Here is a 25,483-nt window from a genome sequence, read left to right as displayed (position 1 = left end):
GGTGAATGTGGAGGTGAATGGGGACGTGAGTGAGGAAGTGAATGTGGAGGTGAATGGGGAGGTGGATGGGGAGGTGAGTGTGGAGGTGAATGGGGAGCTAAGTGGGGAGGTGAGTGGGGAGGGAGTGGGGAGGTGAGTGAGGAGCTGAGTGGGAGGTGAGTGAGGAGGAGAGTGGGGAGTTGAGTGAGGAGGTGAATGGGGGGTGAATGGGGAGGTGAATGTGGATCTGGGGTGGAGCCAGGTCGGAGCAGTTGGGAGTTGAGTGGGGAGGTGAATGGGGAGGTGAATGGTGAGGTGAATGGGGTGGTGAATGGTGAGGTGAATGGGGAGGTGAGTGGGGAGGTGAATGGGGAGGTGAATGGGGAGTTGAATGGGGAGGTGAATGAGGAGGTGAGTGGGGGAGTTGAATGGGGAGGTGAATGTGGAGCTGAATGGGGAGGTCAGTGGGGAGGTGAATGGGGAGGTGAGTGGGGAGGTGAGTGAGGAGGTGAGTGGGGAGGTGATTGAGGATGTGAGTGTGGTGGTGAGTGGGGAGGTGAATGGGGAGGTGAATGGGGAGGTGAGTGGGGAGGTGAGTGGTGAGCTGAGTGTGGAAGTAAATGGGGAGGTGAGTGGGGAGGTTAGTGGGGAGGTGAATGGGAGGTGAGTTGGGAGGTGAATGGGGAGGTGAGTGGGGAGGTGAGTGGGGAGGTGAGTTGGGAGGTGAATGTGGAGGTGAGTGGAAGATGAGTGGGGAGGTGAGTGGGGAGGTGAATGGGGAGGTGAGTGGGGAGGTGAGGTGGAGGTGAGTTGGGAGGTGAGTGGGGAGGTGAATGGGGAGGTGAATGGGGAGGTGAGTGGGGAGGTGAGTGGGGAGGTGAATGGGGAGGTGAGTGGGGAGGAGAGTGAGGAGGTGAAATGGGAGGTGAGTTGGGAGGTGAGTGGGGAGGTGAGTGGGGAGATGATTGGGGAGGTGAATGGGGAGTGAGTGGGGAGGTTGAGTGGTGAGTTGAATGGGGAGGTGAGTGGGGAGGTGAGTGAGGAGGTGAGTGGGAAGGAGAGTGGGGGGTGAGTGGGGAGGTGAGTGGGGAGATGAATGCGGAGGTGAATGGTGAGTTGAATGGGGTGGTGAGTGGGGAGGTGAATGTGGAGGTTTAATGGTGAGGTGAGTGGGAATGTAAATGGGGAGGTGAGTGGGGAGGTGAATGGGGAGGTGAGTCGGAAGGTGAATGGGAGGTGAATGGGGAGATGAATGTGGAGGTGAGTGGGAGTTGAGTGAGGATGTGAGTGGGGAGGTGAGTGGGGAGGTGAGTGAGTAGGTGACTGGGGAGGAGAGTGAGGGGGTGAAAGGGGAGGTTAAAGGGGAGAGGAATGGGGAGGTGAATGGTGAGGTGAGTGGGGAAGTGATGGGGAGGTGAATGTGGAGGTGAGTGGGGAGGTGAGTGAGGATGTGAGTGGGGAGGTGAGTGGGGAGGTGAGTGAGTAGGTGAGTGGGGAGGAGAGTGAGGGGGTGAAAGGGGAGGTGAATGGGGAGAGGAATGGGGAGTTGAATGGGGAGGTGAATGGGGAGGTGAATGGGGTGGTGAATGGGGTGGTGAGTGGGGAGTTGAATGGAGAGGTGAGTGGGGAGGTGAATGGGGAGGTGAGTGGGGAGGTGAGTGGTGAGGTGAATGGGGAGTTTAATGGGAGGTGAGTGGTGAGGTGAGTGGGGAGGTGAGTGGGAGGTGAGTGGGTAGTGGAATGGGGAGGTGAGTGGGGAGGTGAGTGAGGAGGTGAGTGGGGAGGTGAGTGGGGAGATGATTGCGGAGGTGAATGGGGAGTTGAATGGGGAGATGAGTGGCGAGGTGGATGGGGAGGTAAATGGGGAGGTGAGTGGGGAGGTGAGTGGGGAGTTGAGTGAGGGGGTGAATGGGGAGGTGAGTGGGGAGGAGAGTGAGGGGTTGAGGGAGGATGTGAGTGGGGAGGTGAGTGGGCAGGTGAGTGAGTAGGTTAGTGGGGAGGAGAGTGAGGGTGTGAATGGGGAGGTGAATGCGGAAATGAATGGGGTGGTGAGTCTGGAGGTGAATGGGGAGGTGAGTGGGAGGTTGTGGAGGTGAGTGCGGAGGTGAATGGGGAAGTGATTGGGGAAATGAATGGGGAGGTGAATGGGGAGGTGAATGGGGAGCTGATTGGGGAGGTGAATGGGGAGGTGAATGAGGAGGTGAGTGGGGAGGTGAGTGGGGATGTGAGTGGGGAGGTGAATGGGGAGGCGAGTGGGGAGGTTAGTGGGGTGGAGAGTGAGGGGGTGAGTGAGGATGTGAGTGGGGAGTTGAGTGGGGAGGTGAGTGAGCAGGTGAGTGGGGAGGAGAGTGAGGGGGTGAATGAGGAGTTGCATGGGGAGAGGAATGGGGAGGTGAATGGGGAGGTGAATGGGGAGGTGAGTGGGGACGTGAATGGGGAGGTGAGTCGGGAGGTGAATGGGGAGGTGAGTGGGGAGGTGAGTGGGAAGGTGAGTGGGGAGATGAATGGGGAGGTGATTGGGGAGGTGAATGGGGAGGTGAATGGGGAGGTGAATGGGGAGGAGATTGGGGAGGTGAATGGGGAGGTGAATGGGGAGGTGAGTGGGGAGGTGAATGGGGAGGTGAATGGGGAGGTGAATAAGGAGGTGAGTGAGGAGATGAGTGGGGATGTGAGTGGGGAGGTGAATGGGGAGGTGACTGTGGAGGACAGTGAGGGGGTGAGTGAGGAGGTGAGTGGGGAGGAGAGTGAGGGGGTGAATGGCGAGGTGAATGGGGAGGTGAATGGGGAGGTGAATGGGGAGGTTAGTGGGAGTTGAGTGGGGAGGAAAGTGAGGATGTGAGTGGGGTGGTGTGTGGGGAGGTTACTGGGAAGGTGAGTGGCGAGGTGAATGAGGAGCTGAATGGGGAGGTGAATGGGGATATGAGTGGGGAGGTTAGTGGGAAGGTGAGTGTGGAGGTGAGTGGGGAGGAAAATGGGGAGGTGAGTGGGGAGGTGAATGGGGAGGTGAATGGGGAGGTCAGTGTGGAGGTGAATGAGGCTGTAAATGGGGAGGTGAGTGGGAAGTTGAATGGGGAGGTGAGTGGGGAGGTGAATGCTGAGGTGATGGTGGAGGTGAATGGGGTGGTGAATGAGGAGGTGAATGGGGAGGTGAATGGGGAGGCGAATGGGGAGGTGAATGGGGAGGTGAATGGGGAGGTGAATGGGGAGGTGAGTGGGGATGTGAGTGGGGAGGTGAATAAGGAGGTGAGTGAGGAGGTGAGTGGGGAGGTGAATGGGGAGGTGAATAAGGAGGTGAGTGAGGAGGTGAATGGGGAGGTGAATGGGGAGGAGAGTGAGAGGGTGAGTGGGGAGGTGAGTTAGGATGTGAGTGGGGAGGTGAATGGGGAGGTGAATGGGGAGGGGAGTGGGGAGGTGAATGGGGAGGTGAGTGGGGAGGTGAATGGGGAGGTGAATGGGGAGGTGAATGGGGAGGTGAGTGACGATGTGAGTGAGGAGGTGAATGGGGTGGTGAATGGGGAGGTGAGTGAGGAGGTGAGTGGAGAGGTGAGTGAGGAGGTGAGTGGGTAGGTGAGTGAGGATGTGAGTGAAGAGGTGAATGTGGAGGTGATTGGGTAGATGAGTGGGGAGGTGAATGGGGAGGTGAATGGGGAGGTGAGTGGGGAGGTGAGTGGGGAGGTGAGTGGGGAGGTCAGTGGGGAGGTGAATGGGGAGCTGATTCGGCAGGTGAATAGGGAGGAGAATGGGGAGGTGAGTGGGGAGGTGAGTGGGGAGGTGAATGGGGAGGTGAATGGGGAGGTGAGTGAGGATGTGAGTGAAGAGGTGAATGTGGAGGTGATTGGGTAGATGAGTGGGGAGGTGAATGGGGAGGCGAATGGGGAGGTGAGTGGGGAGGTGAGTGGGGAGGTGAGTGGGGAGGTGAGTGGGGAGGTCAGTGGGGAGGTGAATGGGGAGCTGATTCGGCAGGTGAATTGGGAGGAGAATGGGGAGGTGAGTGGGGAGGTGAGTGGGGAGGTGAGTGGGGAGGTGAATGGGGAGGTGAGTGGGGAGGTGAATGAGGAGGTGAGTGGTGAGGAGAGTCAGGAGGTGATTGAGGAGGTGAGTGGGGAGGTGAGTGTGGAGGTGAATGGGGAGGTGAGTGGGGAGGTAAGTGGGGAGATGAATGGGGAGGTGGGTGGGGAGGTGAATGGGGAGTTGAATGGGGAGGTGAATGGGGAGGTGAATGGGGAGGAGAGTGAGGGGGTGAGTGGGGAGGTGAGTGAGGAGGTGAATGGGGAGGGGAATGGGGAGGTGAAAGTGGAGGTGAATGGGGAGGTGAGTGGGGAGATGAATGGGGAGGTGGGTGGGGAGGTGAATGGGGAGTTGAATGGGGAGGTGAATGGGGAGGTGAATGGGGGGGTGAGTGGGGAAGTGAGTGAGGAGGTGAATCGGGAGGGGAATGGGGAGGTGAAAGCGGAGGTGAATGGGGAGGTGAGTGGGGAGGTGAATGGCGAGGTGAATGGGGATGTGAATGGGGAGGTGAGTGGGGAGGTGAATTTGGAGGTGAGTGGGGAGGTTTGTGGGGAGGTGAATGGGGAGGTGAGTTGGGAGGTGAATGGGGAGGTGAGTGGGGAGGAGAGTCAGGAGGTGAATGGGGAGGTGATTGGGAGGTGAATGGGGAGGTGAATGGGGAGGTGAATGGGGAGGTGAATGGGGAGGTGAGTGGGGAGGTGAATGGGGCGGTGATTGAGGAGTTGAGTGGGGAGGTGAGTCGGGAGATGAATGGGGAGGTGGGTGGGGAGGTGAATGGGGAGGTGAATGGGGAGGAGAGTGAGGGGGTGAGTGGGGAGGTGAGTTAGGATGTGAGTGATGAGGTGAATGGAGAGGTGAGTGGGGAGGTGAGTGGGGAGGTGAGTGGGGAGGTGAATGGGGAGGTGAGTGGGGAGGTGAATGGGGAGGTGAGTGGGGAGGTGATTGAGGCGGTGAGCGGGGAGGTGAATGGGGAGGTGAATGGGGAGGTGAGTGGGGAGGTGAGCGAGGATGTGAGTGAGGAGGTGAATGGGGAGGTGAATGGGGAGGTGAGTGAGTAGGTGAGTGGGGAGTTGAGTGAGGATGTGAGTGAACAGGTGAATGGGGAGGTGAGTGGGGAGGTGAATGGGGTGGTGAGTGGGGAGATGAATGGGGAGGAGAATGGGGAGTTGAGTGGGGATGTGAATGGGGAGGTGAGTGGGGAGGTGAGTGAGGATGTGAATGGGGAGGTGAGTGGGGAGGTGAGCGGGGATGTGAATGGGAAGGTGAGTTGCGAGGTGAGTGGGGAGTTGAGAGGGGAGGTGAGTGGTGAGGAGAATGGGGAGGTGAGTGGGGAGGTGAATGGGGAGGTGAGTGGGGAGGTGAATGGGCAGGTGAGTGGGGAGGTGAGTGGGGAGATGAATGGGGAGTTGAGTGGGGAGTTGAATGGGGAGGTGAATGGGGAGATGAATGGGGATGTGAATGGGGCGGTGAGTGTGGAGGTGAGTGGGGAGGTGAGTGGGGAGGTGAATGGGGAGGTGAATGTGGAGATGAGTGAGGAGGTGAATGGGGAGGTGAATGGGGAGGTGAATGGGGAGATGAGTGAGGAGGTGAATGGGGATGTGAATGGGGAGGTGAGTGTGGAGGTGAGTGGGGAGGTGAGTGGGGAGTTGAATGGGGAGGTGAGTGATGAGGTGAATGGGGAGGTGAGTGGGGAGGTGAATGGGGAGTTGAATGGGGAGGTGAGTGATGAGGTGAATGGGGAGGTGAATGGGGAGTTGAGTGGGGTGGTGAATGGGGAGGTGAATGGGGAGGTGAATGGGGATGTGAATGGAGAGGTGAGTGAGGAGGTTAGTGGGGAGGTGAGTGGAGAGGTGAATGGGGAAGTGAATAGGGAGGTGAATGAGGAGGTGAATGCGGAGGTGAATGGGGAGGTGAGTGGGGAGGTGAGTGGGGAGGTGAGTCGGGAGGTGAATGAGGAGGGGAGTGGATTTGATGTGAGGTGATAGGAAAGGGAGGAGGGTTTTCTGCTCCTTGAGAATTTAATTCCAGTTGTTGTGCATATGATCTTGTCCTTGCCTCTGATCTGCAGCTTTTGATTCCTTTTACCTTGGAAAAAGTGAGTTCTGTTCTTGAAATCGCAATGGCTCCACCTCCAAAGCCTTTCAGAGGACAGGTGAATGAAGAGTTCTCACAATTTCTTGCTGAAATGATCAACAGGGCTCAGGTGAATCCTGCTCAAAATCGCCCAACATTTTTTGCAGTTGGTGCTGATGGGCACTGCGATCAGTTGCCACCACAGCAGGCATCGGGCACCTTGTGCCAGTGGTGTTCTACCATGAGGAATGAATGGATACAGCTTGGAGTCCCTCGTCAAAGAGCCCCAGGGTTCGGGGGAGTCTCTTACCTTATGCTTTTCCCTGGTGTAGGCGGTACACTGGGTGTAGTTAGTCCACGTTCGATTGCTCTGTGGGTGTCGAAACCACAAGCCATTTTCAGCACAGATCTTGGTCGCCTTTTCTAACAGGGAAAAAAGAGACAGCTTTAGACAAACAAGTGTATCTGATTCACTGTACAGAGGAACTTTGATTTACCACAAGAAGCAAGTTCATCGAATAGGAAGGCGGTCAAAATGAGGACCTAGCTGTGGGATATTGAGGTTAGCAATTCGAAGAATATTCAGCTTATAGTATCTCGAGGTAACCAGCCGTCACTCCTGGACTCAAAATAACTCTCTTAAACTAATAACTGGAATGGGAGGGTTGTCTTATGAGGAAAGGTTGGACAGACTAGGCTTGTATCCACTGGAGTTTAGAAGAGTAAGAGGCAACTTGATTGAAACATATAAGATCCTGAGGGGTCTTCACAGGGTGGATGTGGAGAGGATGTTTCCTCTTGTTGGAGAATCTAGAACTGGGGGGTCACTGTTTAAAAATAAAGGGGTCGCCCATTTAAGACAGAGACAAGGAGAAATGTTTTCTCTCAGAGGCTTGTGAGTCTTGCTCAAAAGGCGGTGGAAGCAGAGTCTTTGAATTTTTTTAAGGCAGAGGTGGATCGATTCTTGATTAACGAGGGGGTGAAAGGTTATCAGGCGTAGGCGGGAATGTGGGGCTGAGGTTACAATCAGATCAGCCATGACCTTATTGAATGGCGGAGCAGGCTCGAAGGGCCGAGTGGCCTCCTCCTGCTCCTGGTTAGTATGTTCGTATGTTCATATTCTTGGGATGTGCTTTCTGTGGGTCGGAGTAGGGTGGAGATGGACGATATTTTGCTGCATTAAGTCTTTATGATGGGGGGGTTTCGAAATTCAACTTGAGGTCCAATAAGATGCTGAGATTGTAAACCAGGTTCAACCTGAGACACTCTCCAGGTCAGGGATTGAACTGATGGAGGGTGTGTGGGTTTTGTGGCGGGGGGTGGGGTTGGGGCAAAGAGAATGGCTCCCATCTTCCCTGAGTGAACCTGTGGCTCATCCAGAACGGAGCTATGAAATCGAAAAAGAGAAAGTGCTGGAAACACTCAGCAGGTCTGGCAGCATCTACGGAGAGAGGAACAGGGTTAATGGTTCAGGTGGATGACCTTTCATCAGGACTGGGAAAAGTTTGAGATGAAACAGGTTTTAGGCAGGGTGGACAGGAGAACAAAAGGGATGAGCTGTGATGGCGGGGAAGACAGGAGAGATGAACTTTCAGAAGGATTCATAGTGCAAGGCCAAAAGGAGTGGTAATGGGGCAAGGAAAGAAACCAGAATGTGTCTAAAGTAGGTGTAAATAGCAGGGTCATAAACAACCACCATCCAAAAGCAGAAACAACAGAAAAATGAGAGTAAAACCAAAACCTGCAAAGAGAAAGGAAAGAAAATGGTGGCAGAGATTAGCCTACACTCAATATTGAATCCAGAAGGCTGTAGAGTGCTGAGTCGAAAGATTAGGTGCTGTTCCCCAAACTTGCGTTGAGCTTCATTGGAAATTGCAGCAGGTCAAGGACAGAAAGGTCAGAGTTGGAGCAAGATGGAGAATTAAAATGAGAGGTGATGGGAAGCTCGGGGTTGTGCTGGGGACTGAACAGAGGTGTTTCACAGAGTGGTGACCCAGTCTATATTTGGTCTCTCCAATGTAGAGGAGACCATATCATAAACAGCGAATGCAGTAAACTAGCCTGAAAGACGTATAAGTAAATCACTGTTTCACTTGGAAAGGGTGTGAGTGGAGGGTGGGAAGACGGGGTAAAAGGGCGGGTGTTCTATCTCCTGCCTTTGTACAAAAGGGTGCCGTAGGCAAGGGAAGAGGTGTCAGGGACGACCTGAGAGTGGACAAGGGTATCGTGGTGGGAACCTTCCCTTTGGAATGCCGAAAGGGGGAGGAGGGGGCAATGTGTTTGGTGGTGACATCATGCTGGAGATGGCAGATATGACGGAGGATGATCTGTTGAATATGGAGGCTGGTGGGTGGAACGGGAGGACAAGGTGAGGACTATCTTGGTTCTGGGAGAGAGGGGAAGGGGTGAGAGCAGAAATGCATGAAATCAATCAGACAGATTGGCGGGTTCTGTCGGCTGTACTGGATGGGAATCCTCAGCTAAGGAAAAGGAAGACATATCAGAAGCACTGGTGTGGAAGGTTGCAATATTAGAACAGATGCAGCAGAGATGGAGAAACTGGAGTCCTTGCAAGGAGGCATGGGGTGAGAAAGTGTAGTCAAGGTAGCTGTGGGAGTCCATGAGTTTAAAATGAATATTATTTAATAGACAATCCACAGGAACGGAGACAGAGAAGCCGAGGGGGTGAAGTGAAGAGTCGGAGATGGACCAGGTGAAGTTGAGAGAAGGGTGGAAGTTAGAAGCAAAGCTGATGACATTTTCCAGTTCAGGGGGAGAGCAGGGAATGGCACCAAATACAATCAGGGGATTATTGACCACTTAGTCCACCATCTGCTGTCAGGGAATTAGTGGAGTCTCTAATTCAGGATAGGGGGACTGACCTTGAACATTTTCAGTTGATTAGACAGAGCCAGATTTGTAACATGTATGTCATACCTCACAAACCTAATTGACTTTTCCGAAGAGGTGACTAAACTAGCGGACTGGGGCTTGTCTATTATTATTTATATGGACTTCCAGAATTCATTCATGAGAGACTTTGAGCTAAAGTTGAAACTCATGGAATTGAAGTCAAATTGTTGACCTGATAGGAGGTTGGCTGATGAGAAGGAGACAGAGAGTGGGGAATAATGGGCAGCTCCTCTAGTTGCCAGGATATGACTAGTGGGGTCCCACAAGGATCTGTGTTGGAGCCTCAGCTATTCAGTGTATTGATTAACGGCTGAGATGATGGGATAGAAACCCACACATCCAGATTTCCCATTGACACAAAGATAGGCAGCATTGTGCACAGTGTTGAAGGAAGCATGAAATGACAAAGATTATTGATAGATTAAAGTGAATGAGCAAACTGGTAAATGTGAGGTCATCCACTTTGGACCTAAAAAAGGATAGAACAGAATACTTTTGAAATGATGAAGAACTGGAAACAGTGGAGGAACAAAGAGACTCGGGGACCCAGGTACAGGGATCATTAAAATGTCATAAACAGTTACAGAGAACAATCAGAAAGGTTAATGAAATGCTGACCTTCATATCTAGAGGACTGGAATACAAGGGGGCAGAAATCATGTTTCAGTTATACAAAGCCCTGGTTAGATCACACCCGGAGTCACTGTGAGCAGTTCTGGGCACCTCACCTGAGGGAGGAGATATAGATCTTGGAGGGAGTGTAGTGTAGATTAACCAGAATGATAGCGGGAATCCAAGGGTTAAATTATGAGGCAAGATTACACAAACTAGGGCTGTATTCCCTGGGATTTAGAAAGCTAGGGGGTGATTTTGATTGAAGCTTTCAAGATATTAAGGATGGGGTCGATAGAGAGAAACTACTTCTGCTGGTTGGGGAGCCAAGGACAAGGGGACAGAGTCAGAAACTTTGAGCCAGAACTTTCAAGGGTGAAATTAGGAAACATTTCTCCACTCAGAAGGATGACAGGAGTTTCGAACTCTCTCCTGCAAACAGTAATTGGTGCAAGATCAATTATTACATTGAAACCTGAGATTGAAAGAGTTTTGCTGTGGGATATAGGAGAATGGAGTTAGCTCACAGATCAGCCATGATCGCGATGAATGGTGGCACAGGCCCGAGGGGCTGAAGGGCCTCCTCCTGTCCCTAAGTTCCTACATTTCAACTATAACTTCAACATCCTCTGGCTGCTTTAGGATCTCCAGCACTCAATGGCCCAGGGCATGACAAAAGTCAAGTCCAAAAGATGTGCCTGTCATTGTATTTGTTTTTATTTGGAGCTATATTTGGGCTTTTCCCCTTGCGCTTTGTGTGGTCATGGGTCATGGGTCACTATGAAGGTGAAGATATGTACGGAGTGGGTGGATAAATGTCAGTTCACAGACTTACCCGAGTGGTCAAAGTCCTGGAAGTAGTCAGGACATTGCTGCATAACCATCGATTTGGCCGGAGCATCATCCCAGCACAACCATCCATCCCACGTACGATTACAGTAAGGACCTGGAAGGCAGTAAAAGCAGCATATCAAACGTCCATTTCCTTCATACCGCTTTTCTTATTGTCCCTCTGGACTTCCCTGCCTTCTTCTTCCGAGACTTTAAATGTACTATTCCGCACACCTCTCTCTCGCATCTCCAGGGCTCATGGGGTTCCCTCAGACAGTTACAGGTCTGTGTACCGCTTCAGGAACATGAGCACTTCACCCAGTCTGGCACTCCAGCGCAGTACCGAGGGAGTGCTGCAGTGCCAGGGGCGTAAGGGAGGTCTGGCAGCTCTCACAGGCTGGCTCCGATGACCTCCGCCCCGTGATTGCTACGATGCCAGAGTCAGACTTCCACACAAGGGCTGGGGTGGACCACCAGGAGTGGGGAAGGGGGTCATCAGGAAAAAAAGCGGGATTGGCAATAGTAACAGCAACGGAGCCCCGCTGAATGTGTGTGCTGAGAATGAGCTCTCAATCACCAACACAATTTTCCACTTCCCGAATCACAACAGGACCTTTCCGATGCACCCCTGTTCTATGCACTGACATTGAACTGACGGTGTCAGTGCCAGGCAGAGGGATGGGCAGGATGGCCCTGTAATGAAAGCCGTGTGCGTCACCCACTGCCAGTCTGACCATTGCATTCCCATTTCAAAATGAAACATCAAGGTCTAACCCCTAGAGACTCTCAGAGTGTGAAAGTCCAGAATGTCCCACAAGAGTCAAACAGGAAGTTGTGAAGGAATCTCTCTCAGAGACACTCGAGAGTCGCGTGTGTACAGCGAACACAGACACTCGCTGCACTGAGGGTGAGGGGATCCAGAAACTGCTGGAGGGGAAACATCACCTCAACAGGGTTTGCCTCAGACACAAGTCATCACTATGCAGGCACGAGGCCTACTGACCATCACAGCAGGGCTGTCCGGTGTAAGCTCAGAGAGGTACAAGGCGCTTGGCTGAATGAGGAAGCAGGTGAACTCCAGTCACACACACAGATCACACAGATCTGGAAAGGGTTCTGCAACATTCTGAAACTGGTCTACAGGCCCCAGTCTACTGGACTCCAGCCAAACCTCAGTGCCGATCGGTCAAACCCTGCTCACAAAGAAAGCCCAAATTCTACAAAGCGAGACAGAGCACTTTCAGCACATCCTCAATCGGCAGCCATCTATCAATGAAGAAGCAATCAACAGCTGGCCTAAGGTTTCCAGCAATTGCTCTCTTGCTGACCCTCCCACCCTGTTAGAAACAACAAACACAGTCAAACTCCTGAGCAGTGGTGAACCTCCAGGAGCTGATGTTATTCCAGCTGAGGTCAACTAGGCAGCAAGTCAGGAAACCTCTCAGTCTATGTGGGAGCAAGGAACCACCCACAGGAGACAAAGATGCCTCCATTAACCACCTGTAGAAGGAAAAAGGAACCTGCCAAGCCTGTGAGAGTTGGAGAGGAATTTCAATCCTGACCATCGCGGACAAAACCTTCACCAGAATGCACCCGAGCCTCCCAAGGCAACACGTTGATGAGGATCTGCAGCCAGAGTCAAAGCGGGGTGAAAACAACAACTACTCAGCACAAGAGTGTGAACGGACAGTGTGATAATCCACTCAACAACCCAGACACAGAGTGTGAAAGGACAGTGTGATAGCCCACTGTAACACCCAGTCCCAGAGTGTGAAATGTCAGTGTGATGAACCACTGTACCACCCAGTCCCAGATAGTGAAAGGACAGTGTGATAACCCACTGTACCACCCAGTTCCAGAGTGTGAAATGTCAGTTTGATAACCCACTGTACCACCCAGAGCCAGAGTGTCAAACAGCCGTGTGATAATCCACTGTACCACCGAGTCCCATAGCGTGAAAGGACATTGTGATAACCCACTGTACCACCCAGTCCCAGAGTGTGAAAGGACAGTGTGATAACCCACTGTACCACCCAGTTCCAGAGTGTAAAAGGACAACGAGATAACCCACTGTACCACCCAGTTCCAGAGTGTGAAATGTCAGTTTGATAACCCACTGTACCACCCAGAGCCAGAGTGTCAAACAGCCGTGTGATAATCCACTGTACCACCGAGTCCCATAGCGTGAAAGGACATTGTGATAACCCACTGTACCACCCAGTCCCAGAGTGTGAAAGGACAGTGTGATAACCCACTGTACCACCCAGTTCCAGAGTGTAAAAGGACAACGAGATAACCCACTGTTCCACCCAGTCCCAGAGTGTGAAATGACAATGTGATAACTCACTGTACCACCCAGTCCCAGAGTGTAAAAGTACAGTGAGATAACCCACTGTCCCAACAAGTCCCAGAGTGTGAAAGAACCGTGTGATAACCCACTATACCTCTGAGTCCCAGAGTGTTAAAGGTCAGTGTGATAACCCACAGAACCACCCAGTGCCAAAGAGTGAAAGGACAGTGTGATAATCCACTGTACCACCTAGTCCCAGAGTGTGAAAGGACAATGTGATAACCCACTGCACCACCCAGTCCCAGAGTGTGAAAGGAAAGTGTGATAACCCACTGTACCACCAGTCCCAGAGTGTGAATGGACAGTGTCATAACCCACTGTACCACCCAGTCCCAGAGTGTGAAAGGACAGTGTGATAACCCACTGTACCACCTACTCCCAGAGTGTGAAAGGACAGTGTGATAACCCACTGTACCACCCAGTTCCAGAGTGTGAAAGGACAGTGTGATTACCCACTGTACCACCCAGTCCCAGAGTGTTAAAGGACGGTGTGATAAACCACTGTACCACCCAGAGTGTGAAAGGACAGGGTGATAACCCACAGTACCGCCGAGTACCAGATTGTGAAAGGACAGTTTGATAACCCACTGTATCACCCGGTACCAGAGTGTGAATGGACAGTTTGATAACCCTCTGTACCTCCCAGTCCGAGTGTGAAAGGACAGTGTGATCACACACTATACCACCCAGTCCCAGAGTGTGAAAGGACAGTGTGATAACCCACTGTACCACCCAGTCCCAGAGTGTGAAAGGACAGTGTGATAACCCACTGTACCACCTAGTCCCAGAGTGTGAAAGGACAGGGAGATAACCCACTGTGCCACCCAGTCCCAGAGTGTGAAAGGACAGTGTGATAACCCTCTGTACCTCCCAGTCCGAGTGTGAAAGGACAGTGTGATCACACACTGTACCACCCATTCCCAGAGTGTGAAAGGACAGTGTGATAACCCACTGTACCACCCAGTCCCAGAGTGTGAACGGACAGTGTGATAACCCACTATATCACCCAGTCCCAGTCAGTGAAAAAACAGTGTGATAACCCACTATGTCACCCAGACCCAGAGTGTAAAAGGACAGAGAGATAACACACTGTCCCAACCATTCCCAGAGTGTGAAAGGTCAGTGTGATAACCTAAAGTACCACCCAGTCCCAGAGTGTGAAAGGACAGTGTGATAACCCACTGTACCACCCAGTCCCAGAGTGTGAAAGGACAGTGTGATAACCCACTGTACCACCCAGTCCCAGAGTGTGAAAGGACAGTGTGATAACCCACTGTACCACCCAGTCCCAGAGTGTGAAAGGACAGTGTGATAACCCACTGTACCACCCAGTCCCAGAGTGTGAAAGGACAGTGCGATTACCCACTGTACCACCCAGTCCCAGAGTGTTAAAGGACGGTGTGATAAACCACTGTACCACCCAGAGTGTGAAAGGACAGGGTGATAACCCACAGTACCGCCGAGTACCAGATTGTGAAAGGACAGTTTGATAACCCACTGTATCACCCGGTACCAGAGTGTGAATGGACAGTTTGATAACCCACTGTACCACCCAGTCCCAAGAGTGTAAAAGGACAGTGTGATAACCCACTATACCACCCAGTCCCAGAGTGTGAAAGGACAGTGTGATAACCCACTGTACCACCCAGTCCCAGAGTGTGAAAGGACAGTGTGATAACCCACTGTACCACCTAGTCCCAGAGTGTGAAAGGACAGGGAGATAACCCACTGTACCTCCCAGTCCCAGAATGTCAAAGGACAATGTGATAACCCAATGTACAACTCAGTCTCAGAGTGTGAAAGTACAATGTGATAACCCACTGTGCCACCCAGTCCAAGAGTGTGAAAGGACATTGTGATAACCCACTGTACCACCCAGTCCCAGAGTGTAAAAGGACAGTGAGATAACCCACTGTCCCAACCAGTCCCAGAGAATGAAAGGACAGTGTGATAACCCATTGTACCACCAATTCCCAGAGTGTGAAAGGACAGTGTGATAACCCACTGTACCTCCTAGTCCCAGAGTGTGAATGGACAGTGTGATAACCCACTGTACCTCCCATTCCCAAAGTGTGAAATGACAGGGAGATAACCCACTGTACCACTCAGTCCCAGAGTGTGAAAGGACAGGGAGGTAACCCACTGTACCAGCAAGTCACAGAGTGTGAAACAACCGTGTGATAACCCACTATACTACCCAGTCCCAGAGTGTGAAAGGACAGTGTGATAACCCACTATACTACCCAGTCCCAGAGTGTGAAAGGACAGTGTAATAACCCACTGTACCACCCAGTCCGAAAGTGTGAAAGGACAGTGTGATAACTGACTGTACCACCCAGTCCCAGAGTGTGAAAGGACAGTGTGATAACCCACTGTACCACCCAGTCCCAGAGTGTGAAAGGACAGTGTGATAACCCACTGTACCACCTAGTCCCAGAGTGTGAAAGGACAGTGTGATAACCCACTGTACCACCCAGTCCCAGAGTGTGAGGGGACAGCGTGATAACCCACTGTACCACCCAGTCCCAGAGTGTGAAAGGACAGTGTGATAACCCACTGTACCACCCAGTCCCACAGTGTGAAAGGACAGTGTGATAACCCACTGTACCACCCAGACCCAGAGTGTGAAAGGACAGTGTGATAACCCACTGTACCACCCAGTCCCAGAGTGTGAAAGGACAGTGTGATAACCCACTGCACCACCCTGTCCCAGAGTGTAACAGGACAGTGAGATAACCCACTGTACCACCCAGTCACAGAGTGTGAAATGACAATGTGATAACCCACTGTACCACCCAGGCCCAGAGTCTGAAAGGACAGTGTGATAACCCACTGTACCAACCAGTCCCAGAGTGTGAAAGGTCAGTGTGACAACCCACAGTACCGCCCAGTCCCAGAATGTGAAAGGACAGTTTGTTAACCCACTGTACCACCCAGCCCCAGAGTGTGAATGGACATTGTGATAACCCACTGTACCACCCAGTCCCCGACTGTGAAAGGACAGTTTGATAACTCACTGTACCACCCATTCCCAAATTGTGAAATGACAGGGAGATAACCCACTGTACCACCCAGTCCCAGAATGTCAAAGGACAATGTGATAACCCACTGTCCGAAACAAACCCAGAGAGTGAAAGCACAGTTTGATAACCCACTTTACCACCCTGTCCCAGAGTGTGAATGGACAGTGTGATAACCCACTATACCAACCAGACCCAGAGTGTAAAAGGACAGTGAGATAACCCACTGTCCCAACCAGTCCCAGAGAGTGAAAGGTCAGTGCGATAACCCACTGTACCGCCCAGTTGCAGAACGTGAAAGGACAGTCTGATAACCAACTGTACCACCCAGTCCAAGAGCGTGAAAGCACAGTGAGATAACCAACTGTCCCAACCATTCCCAGAGAGTGAAAGGTCAGTGTGATAACCAACAGTAGCACCCAGTCCCAGATTCTGAAAGGACAGTGTGATAACCAGCTGTACCACCCAGTCCAAGAGCGTGAAAGGACAGTGTGATAACCCACTGTACCCAGTCCCGGAGCGTGAAAGGACAGTGTGATAACCCGCTGTACCACCCAGTCCCAGAGTGTGAAAGGACAGTGTGATAACCCACTGTACCACCCAGTCCCAGAGTGTGAAAGGACAGTGTGATAACCCACTGTACCACCCAGTCCCAGAGTGTGAAAGGACAGTGTGATAACCCACTGTACCACCTAGTCCCAGAGTGTGAAAGGACAGTGTGATAACCCACTGTACCACCAGTCCCAGATTGTGAATGGACAGTGTCATAAGCCACTGTACCACCCAGTCCCAGAGTGTGAAAGGACAGTGTGATAACCCACTGTCCCACCTAGTCCCAGAGTGTGAAAGGACAGTGTGATAACCCACTGTACCTCCCAGTCCCAGAGTGTGAAAGGACAGTGTGATAACCCACTGTTCCACCTAGTCCCAGAGTGTGAAAGGACAGAGTGATAACCCATTGTACCACCCAGTCCCAGAGTGTGAATGGACAGTGTCATAACCCACTGTACCACCCAGTCCCAGAGTGTGAAACATCCGTGTGATAACCCACTGTACCACCCAGTCCCAGAGTGTGAAACAGCCGTGTGATAACACACTGTACCACCCAGTCCCAGAGTGTGAAACAGCCGTGTGATAACACACTGTACCTCCGAGTCCCAGAGTGTGAAAGGACAGTGTGAAAACCCACTGTACCACCCAGTCGCAGAGTGTGAATGGACAGTGTCATAACCCACTGTATCACCCAGTCCCAGAGTGTGAAACAGCCATGTGATAACCCACTGTACCACCCAATCCCAGAGTGAGAATGGACAGTGTGATAACCCACTGTACCACCCAGTCCCAGATTGTGAAAGGACAGAATGATATCCCACTGTACCACCCAGTGCCAGAGTGTGAAAGGTCAGGGTGATAACCCAAAGTACCGCCCAGTCCCAGATTGTGAAAGGACAGTTTGATAACCCACTGTACCACCCTGTCCCAGAGTGTGAATGGACATTGTGTTAAGCCCTGTACCATCCAGTCCCCGAGTGTGAAAGGAAAGTTTGATAACCCACTGTACCACCCGTTCCCAGAGTGTGAAATGACAGGGAGATAATCCACTGTACCACCCAGTCCCAGAATGTCAAAGGACAATGTGATAACCCAATGTACCACCCAGTCTCAGAGTGTGAAAGTACAATGTGATAACCCACTGTGCCACCCAGTCCCAGAGGGTGAAAGGACTGTGTGATAACCCACTGTACCACCCAGTCCCAGAGTGTGAAAGCACAGTGTGATAACCCACTGTACCACCCAGTCCCCGAGTGTGAAAGGACAGTTTGATAACCCACTGTACCACCCGTTCCCAAAGTGTGAAATGACAGGGAGATAACCCACTGTACCACCTAGTCCCAGAATTTCAAAGGACAATGTGATAACTCAATGTACCACCCAGCCTCAGAGTGTGAAAGTACAATGTGATAACCCACTGTCCCAACCAGTCCCAGAGTATGAAAGGACAGTGTGATAACCCATTATACCTCCAAGTCCCAGAGTGTGAAAGGACAGTCTGATAACCCACTGCACCTCCTAGTCCCAGAGTGTGAATGGACAGTGTGATAACCCACTGTACCTCCCATTCCCAAAGTGTGAAATGACAGGCAGATAACCCACTGTACCACTCAGTCCCAGAGTGTGAAAGGACAGGGAGGTAACCCACTGTACCAGCCAGTCACAGAGTGTGAAACAACGGTGTGATAAAACACTGTACCATCCAGTCCCAGAGTGTGAAAGGACAGTGTGATAACCCATTGTACCACCAATTCCCAGAGTGTGAATGGACAGTGTGATAACCCACTGTACCTCCCATTCCCAAAGTGTGAAATGACAGGGAGATAACCCACTGTACCACTCAGTCCCAGAGTGTGAAAGGACAGGGAGGTAACCCACTGTACCAGCAAGTCACAGAGTGTGAAACAACCGTGTGATAACCCACTATACTACCCAGTCCCAGAGTGTGAAAGGACAGTGTGATAACCCACTGTACCACCCAGTCCCAGAGAGCGAAAGGACAGTGTAATAACCCACTGTACCACCCAGTCCGAAAGTGTGAAAGGACAGTGTGATAACTGACTGTACCACCCAGACCCAGAGTGTGAAAGGACAGTGTGATAATCCACTGTGCCACCCAGTCCCAGAGTGTGAAAGGACAGTGTGATAACCCTCTGTACCTCCCAGTCCGAGTGTGAAAGGACAGTGTGATCACACACTGTACCACCCATTCCCAGAGTATGAAAGGACAGTGTGATAACCCACTGTACCACCCAGGCCCAGAGTGTGAACGGACAGTGTGATAACCCACTATATCACCCAGTCCCAGTCAGTGAAAAAACAGTGTGATAACCCACTATGTCACCCAGACCCAGAGTGTAAAAGGACAGAGAGATAACACACTGTCCCAACCATTCCCAGAGTGTGAAAGGTCAGTGTGATAACCTAAAGTACCACCCAGTCCCAGAGTGTGAAAGGACAGTGTGATAACCCACTGTACCACCCAGTCCCAGAGTGTGAAAGGACAGTGTGATAACCCACTGTACCACCCAGTCCCAGAGTGTGAAAGGACAGTGTGATAACCCACTGTACCACCCAGTCCCAGAGTGTGAAAGGACAGTGTGATAACCCACTGTACCACCCAGTCCCACAGTGTGAAAGGACAGTGTGATAACCCACTGTACCACCCAGACCCAGAGTGTGAAAGGACAGAGTGATAACCCACTGTACCACCCAGTCCCAGAGTGTGAAAGGACAGTGTGATAACCCACTGCACCACCCTGTCCCAGAGTGTAACAGGACAGTGAGATAACCCACTGTACCACCCAGTCACAGAGTGTGAAATGACAATGTGATAACCCACTGTACCACCCAGGCCCAGAGTCTGAAAGGACAGTGTGATAACCCACTGTACCAACCAGTCCCAGAGTGTGAAAGGTCAGTGTGACAACCCACAGTACCGCCCAGTCCCAGAATGTGAAAGGACAGTTTGTTAACCCACTGTACCACCCAGCCCCAGAGTGTGAATGGACATTGTGATAACCCACTGTACCACCCAGTCCCCGACTGTGAAAGGACAGTTTGATAACTCACTGTACCACCCATTCCCAAATTGTGAAATGACAGGGAGATAACCCACTGTACCACCCAGTCCCAGAATGTCAAAGGACAATGTGATAACCCACTGTCCGAAACAAACCCAGAGAGTGAAAGCACAGTTTGATAACCCACTTTACCACCCTGTCCCAGAGTGTGAATGGACAGTGTGATAACCCACTATACCAACCAGACCCAGAGTGTAAAAGGACAGTGAGATAACCCACTGTCCCAACCAGTCCCAGAGAGTGAAAGGTCAGTGCGATAACCCACTGTACCGCCCAGTTGCAGAACGTGAAAGGACAGTCTGATAACCAACTGTACCACCCAGTCCAAGAGCGTGAAAGGACAGTGAGATAACCAACTGTCCCAACCATTCCCAGAGAGTGAAAGGTCAGTGTGATAACCAACAGTAGCACCCAGTCCCAGATTCTGAAAGGACAGTGTGATAACCAGCTGTACCACCCAGTCCCAGAGCGTGAAAGGACAGTGTGATAACCCACTGTACCCAGTCCCGGAGCGTGAAAGGACAGTGTGATAACCCGCTGTACCACCCAGTCCCAGAGTGTGAAAGGACAGTGTGATAACCCACTGTACCACCCAGTCCCAGAGTGTGAAAGGACAGTGTGATAACCCACTGTACCACCCAGTCCCAGAGTGTGAAACAGCCATGTGATAACCCACTGTACCACCCAATCCCAGAGTGAGAATGGACAGTGTGATAACCCACTGTACCACCCAGTCCCAGATTGTGAAAGGACAGAATGATATCCCACTGTACCACCCAGTGCCAGAGTGTGAAAGGTCAGGGTGATAACCCAAAGTACCACCCAGTCCCAGATTGTGAAAGGACAGTTTGATAACCCACTGTACCACCCTGTCCCAGAGTGTGAATGGACATTGTGTTAAGCCCTGTACCATCCAGTCCCCGAGTGTGAAAGGAAAGTTTGATAACCCACTGTACCACCCGTTCCCAAAGTGTGAAATGACAGGGAGATAATCCACTGTACCACCCAGTCCCAGAATGTCAAAGGACAATGTGATAACCCAATGTACCACCCAGTCTCAGAGTGTGAAAGTACAATGTGATAACCCACTGTGCCACCCAGTCCCAGAGGGTGAAAGGACTGTGTGATAACCCACTGTACCACCCAGTCCCAGAGTGTGAAAGCACAGTGTGATAACCCACTGTACCACCCAGTCCCCGAGTGTGAAAGGACAGTTTGATAACCCACTGTACCACCCGTTCCCAAAGTGTGAAATGACAGGGAGATAACCCACTGTACCACCTAGTCCCAGAATTTCAAAGGACAATGTGATAACTCAATGTACCACCCAGTCTCAGAGTGTGAAAGTACAATGTGATAACCCACTGTCCCAACCAGTCCCAGAGTATGAAAGGACAGTGTGATAACCCATTATACCTCCAAGTCCCAGAGTGTGAAAGGACAGTCTGATAACCCACTGCACCTCCTAGTCCCAGAGTGTGAATGGACAGTGTGATAACCCACTGTACCTCCCATTCCCAAAGTGTGAAATGACAGGCAGATAACCCATTGTACCACTCAGTCCCAGAGTGTGAAAGGACAGGGAGGTAACCCACTGTACCAGCCAGTCACAGAGTGTGAAACAACGGTGTGATAAAACACTGTACCATCCAGTCCCAGAGTGTGAAAGGACAGTGTGATAACCCACTGTACCACCCAGTCCCAGAGTGTGAAAGGACGGTGTGATAACCCACAGTACCACCCAGAGTGTGAAAGGACAGGGTGATAACCCACAGTACCGCCGAGTACCAGATTGTGAAAGGACAGTTTGATAACCCACTGTACCACCCGGTACCAGAGTGTGAATGGACAGTTTGATAACCCACTGTACCACCCGTTCCCAAAGTGTGAAATGACAGGGAGATAACCCACTGTACCACCCAGTCCCAGAATGTTAAAGGACAATGTGATAACCCAATGTACCACCCAGTCTCAGAGTGTGAAAGTACAATGTGATAACCCACTGTGCCACCCAGTCCCAGAGTGTGAAAGGACAGTGTGATAACCCACTGTACCACCCAGTCCCAGAGTGTAAAAGGACAGTGTGATAACCCACTGTACCAACCAGTCCCAGAGTGTGAAAGGACAGTGTGATAACCCACTGTACCACCCAGTCCCACAGTGTGAAAGGACAGTGTGATAACCCACTGTACCACCCAGACCCAGAGTGTGAAAGGACAGTGTGATAACCCACTGTACCACCCAGTCCCAGAGTGTGAAAGGACAGTGTGATAACCCACTGCACCACCCTGTCCCAGAGTGTAACAGGACAGTGAGATAACCCACTGTACCACCCAGTCACAGAGTGTGAAATGACAATGTGATAACCCACTTTACCACCCAGGCCCAGAGTGTGAAAGGACAGTGTGATAACCCACTGTATCAACCAGTCCCAGAGTGTGAAAGGTCAGTGTGACAACCCACAGTACCGCCCAGTCCCAGAATGTGAAAGGACAGCTTGATAACTCACTGTACCACCCATTCCCAAATTGTGAAATGACAGGGAGATAACCCACTGTACCACCCAGTCCCAGAATGTCAAAGGACAATGTGATAACCCACTGTCCGAAACAAACCCAGAGTGTGAAAGCACAGTTTGATAACCCACTTTACCACCCTGTCCCAGAGTGTGAATGGACAGTGTAATAACCCACTATACCAACCAGACCCAGAGTGTAAAAGGACAGTGAGATAACCCACTGTCCCAACCAGTCCCAGAGTGTGAATGGTAAGTGCGATAACCCACTGTACGGCCCAGTTGCAGAACGTGAAAGGACAGTGTGATAACCAACTGTGCCACCCAGTCCAAGAGCGTGAAAGGACAGTGAGATAACCAACTGTCCCAACCATTCCCAGAGAGTGAAAGGTCAGTGTGATAACCAACAGTAGCACCCAGTCCCAGAGTGTGAAAGGACAGTGTGATAACCAGCTGTACCACCCAGTCCAAGAGCGTGAAAGGACAGTGTGATAACCCACTGTACCCAGTCCCGGAGCGTGAAAGGACAGTGTGATAACCCGCTGTACCACCCAGTCCCAGAGTGTAAAAGGACAGGGAGGTAACCCACTGTACCAGCCAGTCACAGAGTGTGAAACAACGGTGTGATAAAACACTGTACCATCCAGTCCCAGAGTGTGAAAGGACAGTGTGATAACCCACTGTACCACCCAGTCCCAGAGTGTGAAAGGACGGTGTGATAACCCACAGTACCACCCAGAGTGTGAAAGGACAGGGTGATAACCCACAGTACCGCCGAGTACCAGATTGTGAAAGGACAGTTTGATAACCCACTGTAACACCCGGTACCAGAGTGTGAATGGACAGTTTGATAACCCACTGTACCACCCGTTCCCAAAGTGTGAAATGACAGGGAGATAACCCACTGTACCACCCAGTCCCAGAATGTTAAAGGACAATGTGATAACCCAATGTACCACACAGTCACAGAGTGTGAAAGTACAATGTGATAACCCACTGTGCCACCCAGTCCCAGAGTGTGAAAGGACAGTGTGATAACCCACTGTACCACCCAGTCCCAGAGTGTAAAAGGACAGTGTGATAACCCACTGTACCAACCAGTCCCAGAGTGTGAAAGGACAGTGTGATAACCCACTGTACCACCCAGTCCCACAGTGTGAAAGGACAGTGTGATAACCCACTGTACCACCCAGACCCAGAGTGTGAAAGGACAGTGTGATAACCCACTGTATCACCGAGTCCCAGAGTGTGAAAGGACAGTGTGATAACCCACTGCACCACCCTGACCCAGAGTGTAACAGGACAGTGTGATAACCCACTGTACCACCCAGTCCCACAGTGTGAAAGGACAGTGTGATAACCCACTGTACCACCCAGTCCCACAGTGTGAAAGGACAGTGTGATAACCCACTTTACCACCCAGGCCCAGAGTGTGAAAGGACAGTGTGATAACCCACTGTATCAACCAGTCCCAGAGTGTGAAAGGTCAGTGTGACAACCCACAGTACCGCCCAGTCCCAGAATGTGAAAGGACAGCTTGATAACTCACTGTACCACCCATTCCCAAATTGTGAAATGACAGTGTGATAACCCACTGTACCACCCAGTCCCAGAATGTCAAAGGACAATGTGATAACCCACTGTCCGAAACAAACCCAGAGTGTGAAAGCACAGTATGATAACCCACTTTACCACCCTGTCCCAGAGTGTGAATGGACAGTGTAATAACCCACTATACCAACCAGACCCAGAGTGTAAAAGGACAGTGAGATAACCCACTGTCCCAACCAGTCCCAGAGTGTGAATGGTCAGTGCGATAACCCACTGTACGGCCCAGTTGCAGAACGTGAAAGGACAGTGTGATAACCAACTGTGCCACCCAGTCCAAGAGCGTGAAAGGACAGTGAGATAACCAACTGTCCCAACCATTTCCAGAGAGTGAAAGGTCAGTGTGATAACCAACAGTAGCACCCAGTCCCAGAGTGTGAAAGGACAGTGTGATAACCAGCTGTACCACCCAGTCCAAGAGCGTGAAAGGCCAGTGTGATAACCCACTGTACCCAGTCCCGGAGCGTGAAAGGACAGTGTGATAACCCGCTGTACCACCCAGTCCCAGAGTGTGAAAGGACAGTGTGATAACCCACTGTACCACCCAGTCCCAGAGTGTGAAAGGAGAGTGTGATAACCCACAGTACCACCCAGTCCCAGAGAGTGAAAGGACAGTGTGATAACCCACTGTACCACCTAGTCCCAGAGTGTGAAAGGACAGTGTGATAACCCACTGTACCACCAGTCCCAGATTGTGAATGGACAGTGTCATAAGCCACTGTACCACCCAGTCCCAGAGTGTGAAAGGACAGTGTGATAACCCACTGTACCACCTAGTCCCAGAGTGTGAAAGGACAGTGTGATAACCCACTGTACCACCCAGTCCCAGAGCGTGAAAGGACAGTGTTATAACCCACTGTACCACGCAGTCCCAGAGTGTGAAAGGACAGTGTGATAACCCACTGTACCTCCCAGTCCCAGAGTGTGAAAGGACAGTGTGATAACCCACTGTTCCACCCAGTCCCAGAGTGTGAAAGGACAGAGTGATAACCCATTGTACGACCCAGTCCCAGAGTGTGAATGGACAGTGTCATAACCCACTGTAACACCCAGTCCCAGAGTGTGAAACATCCGTCTGATAAACCACTGTACCACCCAGTCCCAGAGTGTGAAACAGCCGTGTGATAACACACTGTACCACCCAGTCCCAGAGTGTGAAACAGCCGTGTGAAAACACACTGTACCTCCGAGTCCCAGAGTGTGAAAGGACAGTGTGATAACCCACTGTACCACCCAGTCGCAGAGTGTGAATGGACAGTGTCATAACCCACTGTACCACCCAGTCCCAGAGTGTGAAACAGCCATGTGATAACCCACTGTACCACCCAATCCCAGAGTGAGAATGGACAGTGTGATAACCTACTGTACCACCCACTCCCAGATTGTGAAAGGACAGAATGATATCCCACTGTACCACCCAGTGCCAGAGTGTGAAAGGTCAGGGTGATAACCCAAAGTACCGCCCAGTCCCAGATTGTGAAAGGACAGTTTGATAACCCACTGTACCACCCTGTCCCAGAGTGTGAATGGACATTGTGATAAGCCCTGTACCATCCAGTCCCCGAGTGTGAAAGGACAGTTTGATTACCCACTGTACCACCCGTTCCCAAAGTGTGAAATGACAGGGAGATAACCCAATGTACCACCCAGTCCCAGGGTGTCAAAGGACAATGTGATAATCCAATGTAACACGCAGTCTCAGAGTGTGAAAGTACAATGTGATAACCCACTGTGCCACCCAGTCCCAGAGGGTGAAAGGACAGAGTGATAACCCACTGTACCACCCAGTCCCCGAGTGTGAAAGGACAGTTTGATAACCCACTGTACCACCCGTTCCCAAAGTGTGAAATGACAGGGAGATAACCCACTGTACCACCCAGTCCCAGAATTTCAAAGGACAATGTGATAACTCAATGTACCACCCAGTCTCAGAGTGTGA

General features: G+C 51.5%; 1 protein-coding gene across 1 annotated transcript in view; it reads right to left on the bottom strand.

Moving 5' to 3' along the window:
- Positions 1-6,154: 6,154 nt before the first annotated feature.
- LOC144673660 (calcitonin gene-related peptide type 1 receptor-like) overlaps positions 6,155-25,483 on the bottom strand; it is a 221,603-nt gene continuing 202,274 nt past the window's right edge. Inside the window, exons 3-4 of the mRNA XM_078535385.1 lie at positions 10,421-10,531; positions 6,155-6,483 (exon numbers count right to left, since the gene is read on the bottom strand). Coding sequence (XP_078391511.1) covers positions 6,155-6,483; positions 10,421-10,531 — 440 coding nt within the window. The remainder of the gene's footprint in view (positions 6,484-10,420; positions 10,532-25,483) is intronic.

This window comes from Cetorhinus maximus, unplaced genomic scaffold, assembly GCF_964194155.1.
Source record: "Cetorhinus maximus unplaced genomic scaffold, sCetMax3.hap1.1 HAP1_SCAFFOLD_424, whole genome shotgun sequence".
Classification (NCBI taxonomy): domain Eukaryota; kingdom Metazoa; phylum Chordata; class Chondrichthyes; order Lamniformes; family Cetorhinidae; genus Cetorhinus; species Cetorhinus maximus.
This window is presented reverse-complemented; position numbering and strand designations above follow the sequence as displayed.